The 13,874-nt window shown below is 44.6% G+C and overlaps 1 protein-coding gene across 1 annotated transcript in view; it reads right to left on the bottom strand.

Moving 5' to 3' along the window:
* dna2 (DNA replication helicase/nuclease 2) overlaps positions 1-13,874 on the bottom strand; it is a 100,664-nt gene that overhangs the window by 16,248 nt on the left and 70,542 nt on the right. The window contains exon 15 of the mRNA XM_078204796.1: positions 1,135-1,328. Coding sequence (XP_078060922.1) covers positions 1,135-1,328 — 194 coding nt within the window. The remainder of the gene's footprint in view (positions 1-1,134; positions 1,329-13,874) is intronic.

Raw genomic sequence — 13,874 nt, 5'->3', positions numbered from 1 at the left:
CATAAACTTCCATTTTCTGTCTTATTTAAATCACTCAATTTTTGGTCATCTCTAGCTTTAGATGTCCTTCCTGCCCCAATCCCTCAAAGGAATTGTTCTACTCTGTACCTGAACTACCTGCTCCTACACCTCATTTCATGTGTTATCGAAAATCTTTGTTTCTAATCCACCCGGGCCAAATCACCTTCCAGCTCCCTGAAATTGGCCCTCTACCACTTCAATATCTTCATATTTGATAGTTCCTTTACCACAAGTAAACAATGATAGTGATCGCTCTTCCCTTAATGATCTCCCATTGAAATATGTTCCACTCATCCCATCTCATTCCCCAGAGCTAGACCCAACATTGCTTTCTTCCTTGTTGGAGTAGAAACCAAATGATCAAGGAAATTTTCCAGTAGATTTCAAGAATGTTCCACCTCCTTGTCTTTTGCATTGTTTTCTTCCCAGTCTATTTTGGCATAACTGTTGTTCCCCATTTTCACTACAATTTCATAGATTTCACTGAGATTTGTTTCTCCGTCTTTCCACTATTTGGTGGACGACAGAATACAGTCAATCACAAAACAGGTCCTCAACCTTAACCAAATAGAGTCTGCCTGAGAACATTCAAAAACATTACCCTCGGGGTACTAAGAACACTTTTCATCTGTCTTCACTAAAGAGCTGTCAGTTTTTATTTGGCCAATACTGTTATTTTTTACCTCCTTATTTTCCTCCATTATTGCCAAAATTTCACATGCCCATTTGACAAGATGCCTATCGGCCCACCAACTTTATTTACCACACTCCCTGCATTTACTCACATGCACCCCAAAGCAATTTTAGCCTGCTTTCCATTTCTCCCGTCTGATCCCTCTTCTTTCTGGACTCATACTGCTCGTCTCTGCACATCTTCTTACCTTCTTCCCATGCTTCATCTTGGTCCCCCTCCTCACCAGAATAATATAACTCTCCCCCATGGCAATGGTTAGCCGCTCAAGAAATGCATTGACCCCCAGAACTGTTCAGTTGCAAACCACCCATTTTATAAGGTCTCGCCTATGAGAGAATGGTTTATCTGTTTGACACTATTCATTACAGATTAGCTGGTTTTCTAATACAGCTCAGATTGAAGCAAGTTGAAGATCATACCTGGCATCCGAGCTCTGAATGATAGGTGGTAGCTGTTGATGATCTCCCACCAGCACAAACCGATCAGCAGCAAATAAAGGGCCCAGGCAGATCAGCTGGTTGATCTGGGATGCCTCATCCACAATACAGAAGTCAAACCTCCTTTGACTGAAGATTGGATGCTTCATTCCCATACAGGTTGTTGCAACCACCAGCTATAACACAATGACCTACCATTAAAATCAGATTATCTTCACTGGCATTGATCGTGGCTGAGAAACAAAGACTTGCATTCATATAGTGCCTTTCACACTGTGATAAGCACTTACTTCACAGCCAATCAAATGCTTCTGAAGTGGTCCCAGACGGAACAGTGAAGTCGCAGGTGTAAAATAATGTGGTGGTTTTAAAGGGAAACAACAATTCAAATTTGGCTAGGGGACAGCAGGTAAAGAGCAGGAAGAATAAATGTTTTTTCCAATAGAAGTGGAGAGTCATGTATACCAGCAATCTGGGACTTCTATATTATAGCATATGCATGTACATTCTTTGGTGGTATCAAATTAGAGAGATGGACAACACTGAAGAGGGATATCTCAGGTTACAGGACAAACATGTTTTTTATTCATTAATGGAATTTGGGTGTTGCTGGACAAACGTTTATTGCTCACTGCTAATTGCCTTGTTAAATCACTTAAGAGTCAAGCACATTGCTGTGGATCTGAAGTCACATTTTGGGCAGACCAGGAAAGAACAACAGATTTCTTTCCCTAAAAGACATTAGTGAACCAGATGGGTTTTTACAACAATCATTACCAGCTTTAAGAGTTCAAATTCCATATTTTTATTGAATTCAATTTCACTATCTGTTAGAACATAGAAACAATACAGCACAAACAGGCCCTTCGCCCCACAAGTTGCGCCAGTCATGTCCCTACCTACCTAGGCTTATATATAGGCTTACCTATAACCCTCAATCCTATTAAGTCCCATGTACTCATCCAGAAGTCTCTTAAAAGACCCTATCAAGTTTGCCTCCACCACCACTGACAGCAGCCGATTCTACTCACCCATCACCCTCTGACTGAAAAACTTACCCCTGTCATCTCCTCTGTACCTACTCCCCAGCACCTTAAACCTGTGTCCTCTCGTAGCAGCCATTTCAGCCCTGGGAAAAAGCCTCCGAGAATCCACCCGATCTATACCTCTCAACATCTTGTATCAGGTCACCTCTCATCCTTCGTCTCTTCGAAAAGACCGAGCTCCCTCAGCCTATCCTCATAAGGCATGCCACTCAATCCAGGCAACATCCTTGTAAATCTCCTCTGCACCCTTTCAATCATTTCCACATCCCCCCTGTAATGAGGCGACCAGAACTGAACACAGTACTCCAAGTGGGGTCTGACGAGGGTCTTATAAAGCTGCATCATTATCTCCCAACTCCCAAACTCAATCCCTCAATTGATGAAGGCCAGCACACCATACACCTTCTTAACCACTACCTCCACCTGCGAGGCCGATTTAAGAGTCCTATGGACCCGGACCCCAAGGTCCTTCTGATCCTCTACACTGCTAAGAGTCTTACCCTTGATATTATACTCCTTCATCCCATTTGACATGCCCAAATGGACCACTACACATTTATCCGGGTTGAAGTCCATCTGCCACTTCTCCGCCCAGTCTTGCATCCTATCTATGTCACGCTGCAGCTTCTGACATCCCTCCAAACTATCCACAACACCACCAACCTTCGTGTCGTCGGCAAACTTACCAACCCATCCCTCCACTTCCTCATCCAGGTCATTTATGAAAATGACAAACATCAAGGGTCCCAGAACAGATCCAAGGGGCACTCCACTGGTGACCGACCTTCATTCAGAAAAAGACCCATCTACAACCACTCTCTGCCTTCTGCAGGCAAGCCAGTTCTGGATCCACAAGGCGACAGCCCCTTGGATCCCATGCCCTCTCACTTTCTCGAGAAGTCTTGCATGGGGGACCTTATCGAACGCCTTGCTGAAGTCCATGTAAACCACATCTACCGCTTTTCCTTCGTCAATGTGTTTAGTCACATTTTCAAAGAACTCCACCAGGCTCGTAAGGCACGATTTGCCTTTGACAAAGCCGTGCTGACTACTTTTGAGCATACTAAACTTCTCTAAATCTTCATAAATCCTGTCCCTCAGGATCTTCATCAACTTACAAACCACTGAGGTTAGACTCACCAGTCGGTAATTTCCTGGGCTATCCCTATTCCCTTTCTTGAATATAGGAACCACATCCGCAATCCTCCGGAACCTCTCCCGTCTCCATCGACGACGCAAAGATCATCGCCAGAGGCTCTGCAATCTCTTCCTTCGCCTCCCACAGTAACCTGGGGTACATCCCATCCGGTCCCGGCGACTTATCTATCTTGATACTATTCACAATTTCCAACACATCCTCTTTCTTAATGTCCACAATCTGTTGTTTCACTATCTGTTGTTGTGAGAGCGTTACCCAGAGCATTAGCCTGGGTCTCTGGAATACTGGTAGTGACAATGCCACCACACTATTGCCTCCCCTTAGAGGCTGCGTTAAAGGATATAGGAAAATGCAGTGCTGGAGGAAATTTAGGATTCAGGCATTTTTCCCACACAAGAGCCTGATGGCAGAACAGACTAGGAACCAAATGGCCTTACCCTGTTACTATAAGTGTTGTTTTAACCAAAAAGAGACACCATCTAATCACTAGATGTGATCCAACCACCTGAGCAAACATGACCCAGCGAAATCCATTTAATGGATGCTCCAAGACATGAACACATCTTGGATTTTGTCCAACTGGATCCGACGACACTCATCATCTGGTGTTGATGTGATGGCATTTCATGTGTCAGACACTGTTTTCCCAGTTCATGTTCTGAATCTCTGATTCCTCTGCCACAGTTCCAACTGCTATGTTCCAGCTCAGGACTGCCCTGGCCCAAAAACTGCCATGTTTCTCCTCTACCCCCACCATGTTACTCAGCAACTTCATGCAGCGACAGCCTTGTTCTGTCATCTCACATTCGGTGACTATCTTTCATCAGACTAGGTTAGTGTCAGATACAAAATAGGGAAAGGATTAACTCAAGTCACCAGCATGTCCAGACAGAGAAGGAACTCAGCAACTTTTTATATTGAACTTAGAAAGGAGGAAGACCCAATGTCAGGCAGGTTGAGAAAGTGGTTAAAAAGGCATACAGGATCCAGGCTTTAATAGAAGCATAGGGTATAAACCTTTATAAAACATTGGTTTGAACTCAACCAAAGTATTGTTCTGGGAACCACAGTTGAGAAGGATGTGAAGGCTTTGGCGTGTGCAGAAAAAATTTACAAGAATGGTTCCAGGGATGAAGCTCTTCAATTACTTTGGTAGATGAGAGGGGCTTGGTAGTTTCACTTGGAGAAGGAAAAGTTGAGAGCTGATAAGTAGAAGTGTTCAAAATCATAAAGGGTCTAGACAGAGTAGATGGAGAGAAACTGTTCCCATTGGCAAAGATTCAAGAACCCAAGGTAACAGATTTAAGATGAAAGATATAAGGACAATCTTTTCTATGCAGCAAGCAGTTAGGATCAGGGATGCACTGTCTTAGGGTGTAGAGGATGTAGATTCAGTCGTGGCCTTCAAAGGGGAATTGGATAAGCAACTCAAGAGAAATATTTGCTGGCTTCAGGGAAAGAGTGGGAAATAAGACGAAGCGAGTTGCTCTTGCAGAGAGCCAGCACGGACATGACAGACCAAAGAGCCTTTTTCTGTACTGTAACCATATGACATAATAGGTATAAGTTTTACTGATAGAACATAACAGCGCAGTACAGGCCCTTCAGCCCTCAATGTTGCGCCGACCTGTGAAACCAATCTAAAGCCCATCTAACCTACACTATTCCAATATCATCCATATGTTTATCCAATGACCCTTTAAATGCCCTTAATGTTGACGAGTCCACTACTGTTGCAGGCAGGGCATTCCACGCCCTTACTACTCTCTGAGTAAAGAACCTACCTCTGACATCTGTCCTATATCTCTCACCCCTCAATTTAAAGCTATGTCCCCTCGTGCTCGCCAACACCATCCGAGGAAAAAGGCTCTCACTGTCCACCCTATCTAATCATCTGATCATCTTGTATGCCTCTATTAAGTCACCTCTCAACCTTCTTCTCTCCAACGAAAGCAGCCTCAAGTCACTCAGCCTTTCCTCAGAAGACCTTCCCACCATACCAGGCAACATCCTGGTCAATCTCCTCTGCACCCTTTCCAATGCTTCCACATCCTTCCGATAATGCGGCGACCAGAACTGTACGCAATACTCCAAGTGCGGCCGCACCAGAGTTTTACACAGCTGCAACATGACATCATGGCTCCGAAACTCAATCCCTCTACCAATAAAAGCTAACACACAGTACGCCTTCTTAACAACCCTATCAACCTGGGTGCCAACTTTCAGGGATCTATGCACATGGACACCGAGATCTCTCTGCTCATCCACACTACCAAGTATCTTACCATTAGCCCAGTACTCTGTATTCTTGTTAGTCCTTCCAAAGTGAATCACCTCACACTTTTCCGCATTAAACTCCATTTGCCCCTCTCAGCCCAGCTCTGCAGCTTATGTGTGTCCCTCTGTAACCTGCAACATCCTTCCGCACTGTCCACAACTCCACCGACTTTAGTGTCATCCACAAATTTACTAACCCAGCCTTCTACACCCTCATCCAGGTCATTTATAAAAATGACAAACAGCAGTGACCCCAAAACAGATCCTTGTGGTACACCACGAGTAACTGAACTCCAGGATGAACATTTCCCATCAACCACCACCCTCTGTCTTCTTACAGCTAGCCAATTTCTGATCCAAACCGCAAAATCACCCTCAATCCCATGCTTCCGTATTTTCTGCAATAGCTTACCGTGGGGAACCTTATCAAACGCTTTACTGAAATCCATATATACACCACATCAACTGCTTTACCCTCATTCGCCTCTTTGGTCACCTTCTCAAAGAACTCAATAAGGTTTGTGAGGCACGACCTACCTTCCACAAAACCGTATTGACTATCCCTAATCAAATTGTTCCTTTCTAGATGATTATAAATCCTCTCTTATAATCCTTTCCAAAACTTTGCCCACAACAGAAGTAAGGCTCACTGGTCTATAATTACCAGGGCTGTCTCTACTCCCCTTCTTGAACAAGGGGACAACATTTGCTATCCTCCAGTCTTCTGGCACTATTCCTGTAGACAATGACAACATAAAGATCAAAGCCAAAGGCTCTGCAATCTCCTCCCTAGCTTCCCAGAGAATCCTAGGATAAATCCCATCCGGCCCAGGGGACTTATCTATTTTCACACTTTCCAGAATTGCTAACACCTCCTCCTTATGAACCTCAATCCCGTCTCGTCTAATAGCCTGTATCTCAGTATTCTCCTCAACAACATTGTCTTTTTCCTGTGTGAATACGGACGAGAAATATTCATTTAGCGCCTCTCCTGTCTCTTCGGACTCCACGCACAACTTCCCACTACTGTCCTTGACTGGCCCTAATCTTACCCTAGTCATTCTTTTATTCCTGACATACCTATAGGAAGCTTTAGCGTTTTCCTTGATCCTACCTGCCAAAGACTTCTCATGTCCCCTCCTGGCTCTTCTTAGCTCTCTCTTCAGGTCCTTCCTGGCTAACTTGTAACTCTCAAGCGCCCTAACTGAACCTTCATGTCTCATCTTTACATAAGTCTCCTTCTTCCTCTTCACAAGAGATTCAACTTCTTTAGTAAACCACGGTTCCCTCGCTCGACCACTTCCTCCCTGCCTGACAGGTACATATTTGATTAGGGATAGACAGGAACTAAAGGTAGGGACTCAGGGTTGGTGTGTTGCCTACCAGGGGCTGGGGTCCGGGATGTGTCTGACAGGGTATTCAGGACTCTTAGGGGGGAGGGAGATAAACCACAAGTTATTGTACATGTGGGGACACACGACATAGGGAGGATAGGGGAAGGGGATATTAGGCAGGGATTTATGGAGTTGGGGTGGAAACTAAAGGCCAAGACTGACAGAGTGGTTATCTCTGGACTCTTGCCTGTACCACGGGATAGTTTAGAGAGGAATAGGGAGAGGGAAGGTTTGAATTCATGGCTGAGGGGATGGTGCAGGAGGGAGGGGTTCAGGTACTTAAGCAATTGGGGCTCGTACTGGGGAAGGTGTGACCTCTATGAGAAGGATGGTCTACACCTTAATCAGAAGGGGACCAATATCCTGGGGGGTAAATTTGCTAAGGCCATGCAGGGAGGTTTAAACTGATTCGGGGGGGGGGAGGGATCCTGAGTAGTGGGGCTGAAAGTGAGGGATGCATGGATGGGGACTGCAATGCACGGCATTGCAGAGGTGGGGTGGAGCAGGGTTTGAAATGTGTATACTTCAATGCCAGGAGTATTCGCAATAAAGTGGGTGAACTTGCAGCGTGGATCAGTACCTGGGACTTCGATGTTGTGGCTATTTCAGAGACATGGATAGAGCAGGGGCAGGAATGGATGCTGCAGGTCCCGGGGTTCAAATGTTTTAGTCGAAGTAGGGAAGGAGGTAGAAGAGGGGGAGGGGTAGCATTATTGGTCAGAGATTGTATCACAGTGTCAGAGAGGAGGTTTGATGAGGACTTATCTGTTGAGGTAGTATGGGCGGAGATTAGAAATAGGAGAGGAGAGGTCACCCTGTTGGGAGTCTTTTATAGACCTCCTAAAAGTTCTAGAGAGGTTGAGGAAAGGATTGCGGAGTCAATCCTGCTTAGGAGTGAAAGTAATAGGGCAATTGTTATGGGGGATTTTAACTTGACTCATATTGACTGGAATTGTTATAGCTCTAGCTCGTTAGAGGGGTCAGTTTTTGTTCAAAGCGTGCAGGAAGGTTTTTTGACTCAGTATGTAGACAGGCCAACTAGAGGTGAGGCTATATTGGATCTGGTGCTGGGAAATGAGCCAGACCAGGTGCTAGACTTGGAAGTTGGTGTGCATTTTGGTGATAGTGACCACAATTCGGTTACGTTCACATTAGTGATGGAAAGGGATAGGCATGAACCTCGGGCCAGTGGTTTTAGCTGGGGGAAGGGTAATTATGAGGCTATTAGGAGAGAATTAGGAAACATAGGTTGGACTAGGAGATTACAGGGACTGGGAACGTCCGACATGTGGAGTTTTTTCAAGGAGCAGCTACTGCGAGTCTGTGATAGGTATGTCCCTGTCAGGCAAGGAGGAATTGGTAGGGCTAGGGAACCGTGGTGCACCAAAAAAGTTTCTTTGTTGGTTAAAAAGAAAAAGGAGGCTTATGTTCGGATGAGACGTGAGCACTCGGGTAGTGCACTAGAAAGCTTTAGATTGGCTAAGAGGGAGTTGAAGAGCGAGCTTAGAAGGGCTAAAAGGGGACATGAGAAGACTTTGGCGGATAGGGTTAAAGAGAATCCTAAGGCGTTCTATAGGTATGTCAAGAACAGAAGGTTGGTTAGGGCAAGTTTAGGGCCAGTTATAGATGGCAGAGGGAAGTTATGTGTGGAACCGGAGGAGATTGGTGAAGCATTGAACCAATATTTCTCTTCGGTGTTCACGCAAGGGGACATGAATATAGCTGAGGAGGACACTGGGTTGCAGGGGAGTAGAATAGACAGTATTACAGTTGATAGGGAGGATGTGCAGGATATTCTGGAGGGTCTGAAAATAGATAAATCCCCTGGTCCGGATGGGATTTATCCAAGGATTCTCTGGGAGGCAAGAGAAGTGATTGCAGAGCCTCTGGCTCTGATCTTCAGGTCGTCGTTGGCCTCTGGTATAGTACCAGAAGATTGGAGGTTAGCGAATGTTGTCCCATTGTTTAAGAAGGGGAACAGAGACTTCCCCGGGAATTATAGACCGGTGAGTCTCACTTCTGTTGTCGGCAAGATGTTGGAAAAAATTATAAGGGATAGGATTTATAGTTATTTGGAGAGTAATGAATTGATAGGTGATAGTCAGCATGGTTTTGTGGCAGGTAGGTCGTGCCTTACTAACCTTATTGAGTTTTTTGAGAAAGTGACCAAGGAGGTGGATGGGGGCAAGGCAGTGGACGTGGTATATATGGATTTTAGTAAGGCGTTTGATAAGGTTCACCATGGTAGGCTTCTGCAGAAAATGCAGATGTATGGGATTGGGGGTGTTCTAGGAAATTGGATCAGGAATTGGCTAGCGGATAGGAAACAGAGGGTGGTGGTTGATAGTAAATATTCATCATGGAGTGCGGTTACAAGTGGTGTACCTCAGGGATCTGTTTTGGGGCCACTGCTGTTTGTAATATTTATTAATGATCTGGATGAGGGTATAGTTGGGTGGATTAGCAAATTTGCTGATGACACCAAAGTCGGTGGTGTGGTAGACAGTGAGGAAGGGTGTCGTAGTTTGCAGGAAGACTTAGACAGGTTGCAAAGTTGGGCCGAGAGGTGGCGGATGGAGTTTAATGCGGAGAAGTGTGAGGTAATTCACTTTGGTAGGAATAACAGATGTGTTGAGTATAGGGCTAACGGGAGGACTTTGAATAGTGTGGAGGAGCAGAGGGATCTAGGTGTATGTGTGCATAGATCCCTGAAAGTTGGGAATCAAGTAGATAAGGTTGTTAAGAAGGCATATGGTGTCTTGGCGTTTATTGGTAGGGGGATTGAATTTAGGAGTCGTAGCGTTATGTTGCAACTGTACACAACTCTGGTGCGGCCGCACTTGGAGTACTGTGTGCAGTTCTGGTCCCCACATTACAGGAAGGATGTGGAGGCTTTGGAGAGGGTGCAGAGGAGGTTTACCAGGATGTTGCCTGGTATGGAGGGGAGATCCTATGAGGAGAGGCTGAGGGATTTGGGATTGTTTTCGCTGGAAAGGCGGCGGCTAAGAGGGGATCTTATTGAAACATATAAGATGATTAGAGGTTTAGATAGGGTGGATAGTGATAGCCTTTTTCCTCTGATGGAGAAATCCAGCACGAGGGGGCATGGCTTTAAATTGAGGGGGGGTAGTTATAGAACCGATGTCAGGGGTAGGTTCTTTACCCAGAGGGTGGTGAGGGATTGGAATGCCCTGCCAGCATCAGTTGTAAATGCGCCTAGTTTGGGGGCGTTTAAGAGATCCGTAGATAGGTTCATGGACGAAAAGAAATTGGTTTAGGTTGGAGGGTCACAGTTTTTTTTTTTAACTGGTCGGTGCAACATCGTGGGCCGAAGGGCCTGTTCTGCGCTGTAATGTTCTATGTTCTATGTTCTACTTATCAAGGACACGCAGTAGCTGTTCCTTGAACAAGCTCCACATGTCAATTGTGCCCATCCCCTGCAGATTTCTTCCCCATCCTATGCATCCTAAATCTCGCCTAATCGCATCATAATTTCCTTTCCCCCAGCTACAACACTTGCCCTGCGGTATATACCTATCTCTTTCCATCGCTAAAGTAAACGTAACCGAATTGTGGTCACTATCAGCAAAGTGCTCACCTACCTCCAAATCTAACACCTGGCCTGGTTCATTACCCAGTACCAAATCCAATGTGGCCTCGCCTCTTGTTGGTCGATCTACATACTGTGTTAGGAAACCCTCCTGCACACATTGGACAAAAACTGACCCATCTAAAGTACTCGAACTATCGCGTTTCCAGTCAATATTTGTAAAGTTAAAGTCCCCCATAACAACTACCCTGTTACTTTCGTTCCTATCCAGAATCATCTTTGCAATCTTTTCCTCTACATCTCTAGAACGTTTTGGAGACCTATAGAAAACTCCCAACAGGGTGACCTCTCCTTTCCTGTTTCTAACCTCAACCCGTACTACCTCAGTAGACGAGTCCTCATCAAACGTCCTTTCTGCCACCGTAATACTGTCCTTGACTAACAATGCCACACCTCCCCCTCTTTTACCACCTTCCCTGATTTTACTGAAACATCTGAACCTGCAACAACCATTCCTGTCCCTTCTCTATCCATGTGCATACAGATATCATCCAGTATTTAACAGTACATGGAACAATAAGGGTCCAGTTTAATTCCAGGCAACTACAACTTTTAAAATTTGATTTATGAGGTGTCTGTTCACTTGGCAAGATCAGTATTTATTGCCCATCTCTAACTGCCCTCGAAAAGGTAGTGGTAAGGCACGACTTGAACTGGTGTAGTCCATGTGGTGAAAATACAGCCACAATGTAGTTCAGGTGATGTGGGAATGCCCACTACCTAATTATCTTCATGTCCTGGCCTTTTACTGGGATCTGCATATGATGAGTTAAATCAGTGTTCTGCTGAACACAAATGCTTTTTTAAACAGGCCAAAGACGAAGGTCTCATCTCAAATAAAAAGGCTGATGAAATGTGGAGAATTCACTCAGCATGATAGTCTGGGGTATGTTAATTTGGTTACTTGCGTTATGGTAATTAAATGCTCAGAAGAATCTGAAGGGTATATAATCAGAGCAATATAACCATGGGAACAGAATGATGAGATTCAGAAGAGCTAAATGAATTTGTGTTGGATTCATGTGATTCAAATGTCGTTTTTTTGTCCCTTTGATGAAATATGAATTTTTTGGTCATCTGCATGGAATGTGGAAAAATTAGTGCAAAACTCTATGCGCTCAATATGGAATCAAGAAATATATAATCTGAGCACTCATATAGTAATCGTGAAATATGACAGCTCAATGAAGTCCTGAACCTGAATTGTTGCACGGCATGTGTACATTCTGGTGTTTAAATAAGGCCATAAGATCTGGTCCACCAAGCTTGTTCCACTATTCAGTAAAATAATGACTGATCGGATTGTGGCCTGAATTCCACTTTCCTGCCCATCTCCCATAAGTCTCTTGTCAATCAAAAATCAATGATCCAGCCTCTGCTGCTCGCCGGGGAAGAAAACTATTATGAGAGAATATAAGAGTACTTTGCATCGGCATTCACCAAAAACAGGGACACGGGGGATGTTGAAGTTAGGGAAGGGTGTGTAAATACTCTTGGGCAGGTAAACATAATGAAGTAGGAAGTGTTGGGTGTCTTAAAATGCATTAAGGTAGACAAGTCCCCAGAGTCAGATGGGATCTATCCCAGAATACTGTGGGAGACAAGGGAGGAATTAGCTGGGGCCTTAACTGATATTGTTGCATTCTCTTTGGCCACAGGCGAGGTTCCAGAGGATGGGAGAATGGCTAATGCTGTTTCAGAGGGGAAACAGAGATAATCCATGTAATTACAGGGTGGTGAGGAAACTGTTGGAGAAGATTCTGAGAGACAGGATTTGTTAGTGACAGGCAGCATGGTTTTGTGAAGGAAAGCTCATGTCTCACCAACTTGATTGAAATTTTTGAGGTGGTGACAAGAATGATTGATGAGGGAAAGGCAGTAGATGTTGTCTACAAGGACTTTAGTAAAACATTTCACAAGGTCCCTCGTGGCAGGCTGGTACAAAATGTAAAGTCTCATGGGATCTGGGGTGTGCTGGCTAGATGGATACAGAACTGGCTTGGTCGTTGAAGACAAAGTAGCGGTGGAAGGGTGCTTTACAGAATGGAGATCAGCAGCTAGTGGTGTTCCACAGGGATCAGTGCTAAGACCTTTGTTGTTTGTAAAATATAAATGATCTGGAAGAAAATATAGGTGGTCTGATTAGTAAGTTTGCGGATGACACAAAAATTGGTTGAACTGCAGATAGTGACGAGGATTGTCAAAGGATACAGCAGGATTATAGATAGGTTACAGACCTGGGCAGAGAAATGGCAGATGAGTTTAATCCAGACAAATGTGAGGTGATGCATTTTGGAAGACCAAATTCAGGTGCGCATTATACAGTGAATGGCAGAACCCTTAGGAGCATTGACATTCAGAGGGATCTGGGTGTACAGGTCCATGGATTCCTGAAAGTGGCAACAAAGGTGGATAAGGCAGTCAAGAAAGCATACAGCATGCATGCCTTCATCAGCCGAGGCATTGAGTATAAAAATTGCCAAGTTAGGTTATGGTTAGGCAGCATTTAGAATATTGCGTGCAGCTCTAGTTGCCACACTACCAGAGGGACGTGGATGCCTTGGAGAGGGTGCAAAGAAGGTTTCCAGGATGAAACCTTCTGGAGGATTTTAGGTAGAGGGAAAGTTGGATAAACTCGGATTGTTTTCAATAGAAAGACGGAGGCTGAGGGGCAACCTATCAGAAGTATACAAAATTATGAGAGGTATAGATAGGATGGATACTCAGGGACTTTTGTAGCAAGACCTGCCAACTATCATACTCCACCCCCTTGCAATAAGGTCTAACATTCCACTTGCTTTTCTAATTACTGTACATTCATGCTAACTTTTCTGATTCATGTACACTCAGATCCCTCTGTCCTGTAGAATTCTGTAGTCTCCCTTCATTGAGAGAGTACAGAATTCAAATAATTGGCAGCAAAGCTGACATGAGGAAACACTTTTTCCACACAGTAAGTGGTAAAGGTCTGGAATGAGCTGCCTGAGATTGAGGTGGAAGCAGGTTCGATCAAGGCATTCAAAAGGGAATTAGATTGGTATCTGAAAAAGCCTGTGGAGCATTATGGGAGAAGGTGGGGAAATGGCACAATGCATTCAAAGAGCCGGTGCAGAGGCGATGAGCTGAATGGCCTTTTGCACCATAACAATTCCGTGATTCTATGAATATTCTGCATTTCTATTCTGTCTGCTACAGTGAACAACCTCACATTATCCACATCATACTCCATCAGCCAA

Source organism: Mustelus asterias, unplaced genomic scaffold (assembly GCF_964213995.1).
Source record: "Mustelus asterias unplaced genomic scaffold, sMusAst1.hap1.1 HAP1_SCAFFOLD_451, whole genome shotgun sequence".
NCBI classification, from domain to species: Eukaryota; Metazoa; Chordata; class Chondrichthyes; order Carcharhiniformes; family Triakidae; genus Mustelus; species Mustelus asterias.
The sequence above is the reverse complement of the archived record's forward strand: the minus strand, read 5'-3'. Positions and strand labels throughout refer to the sequence as shown.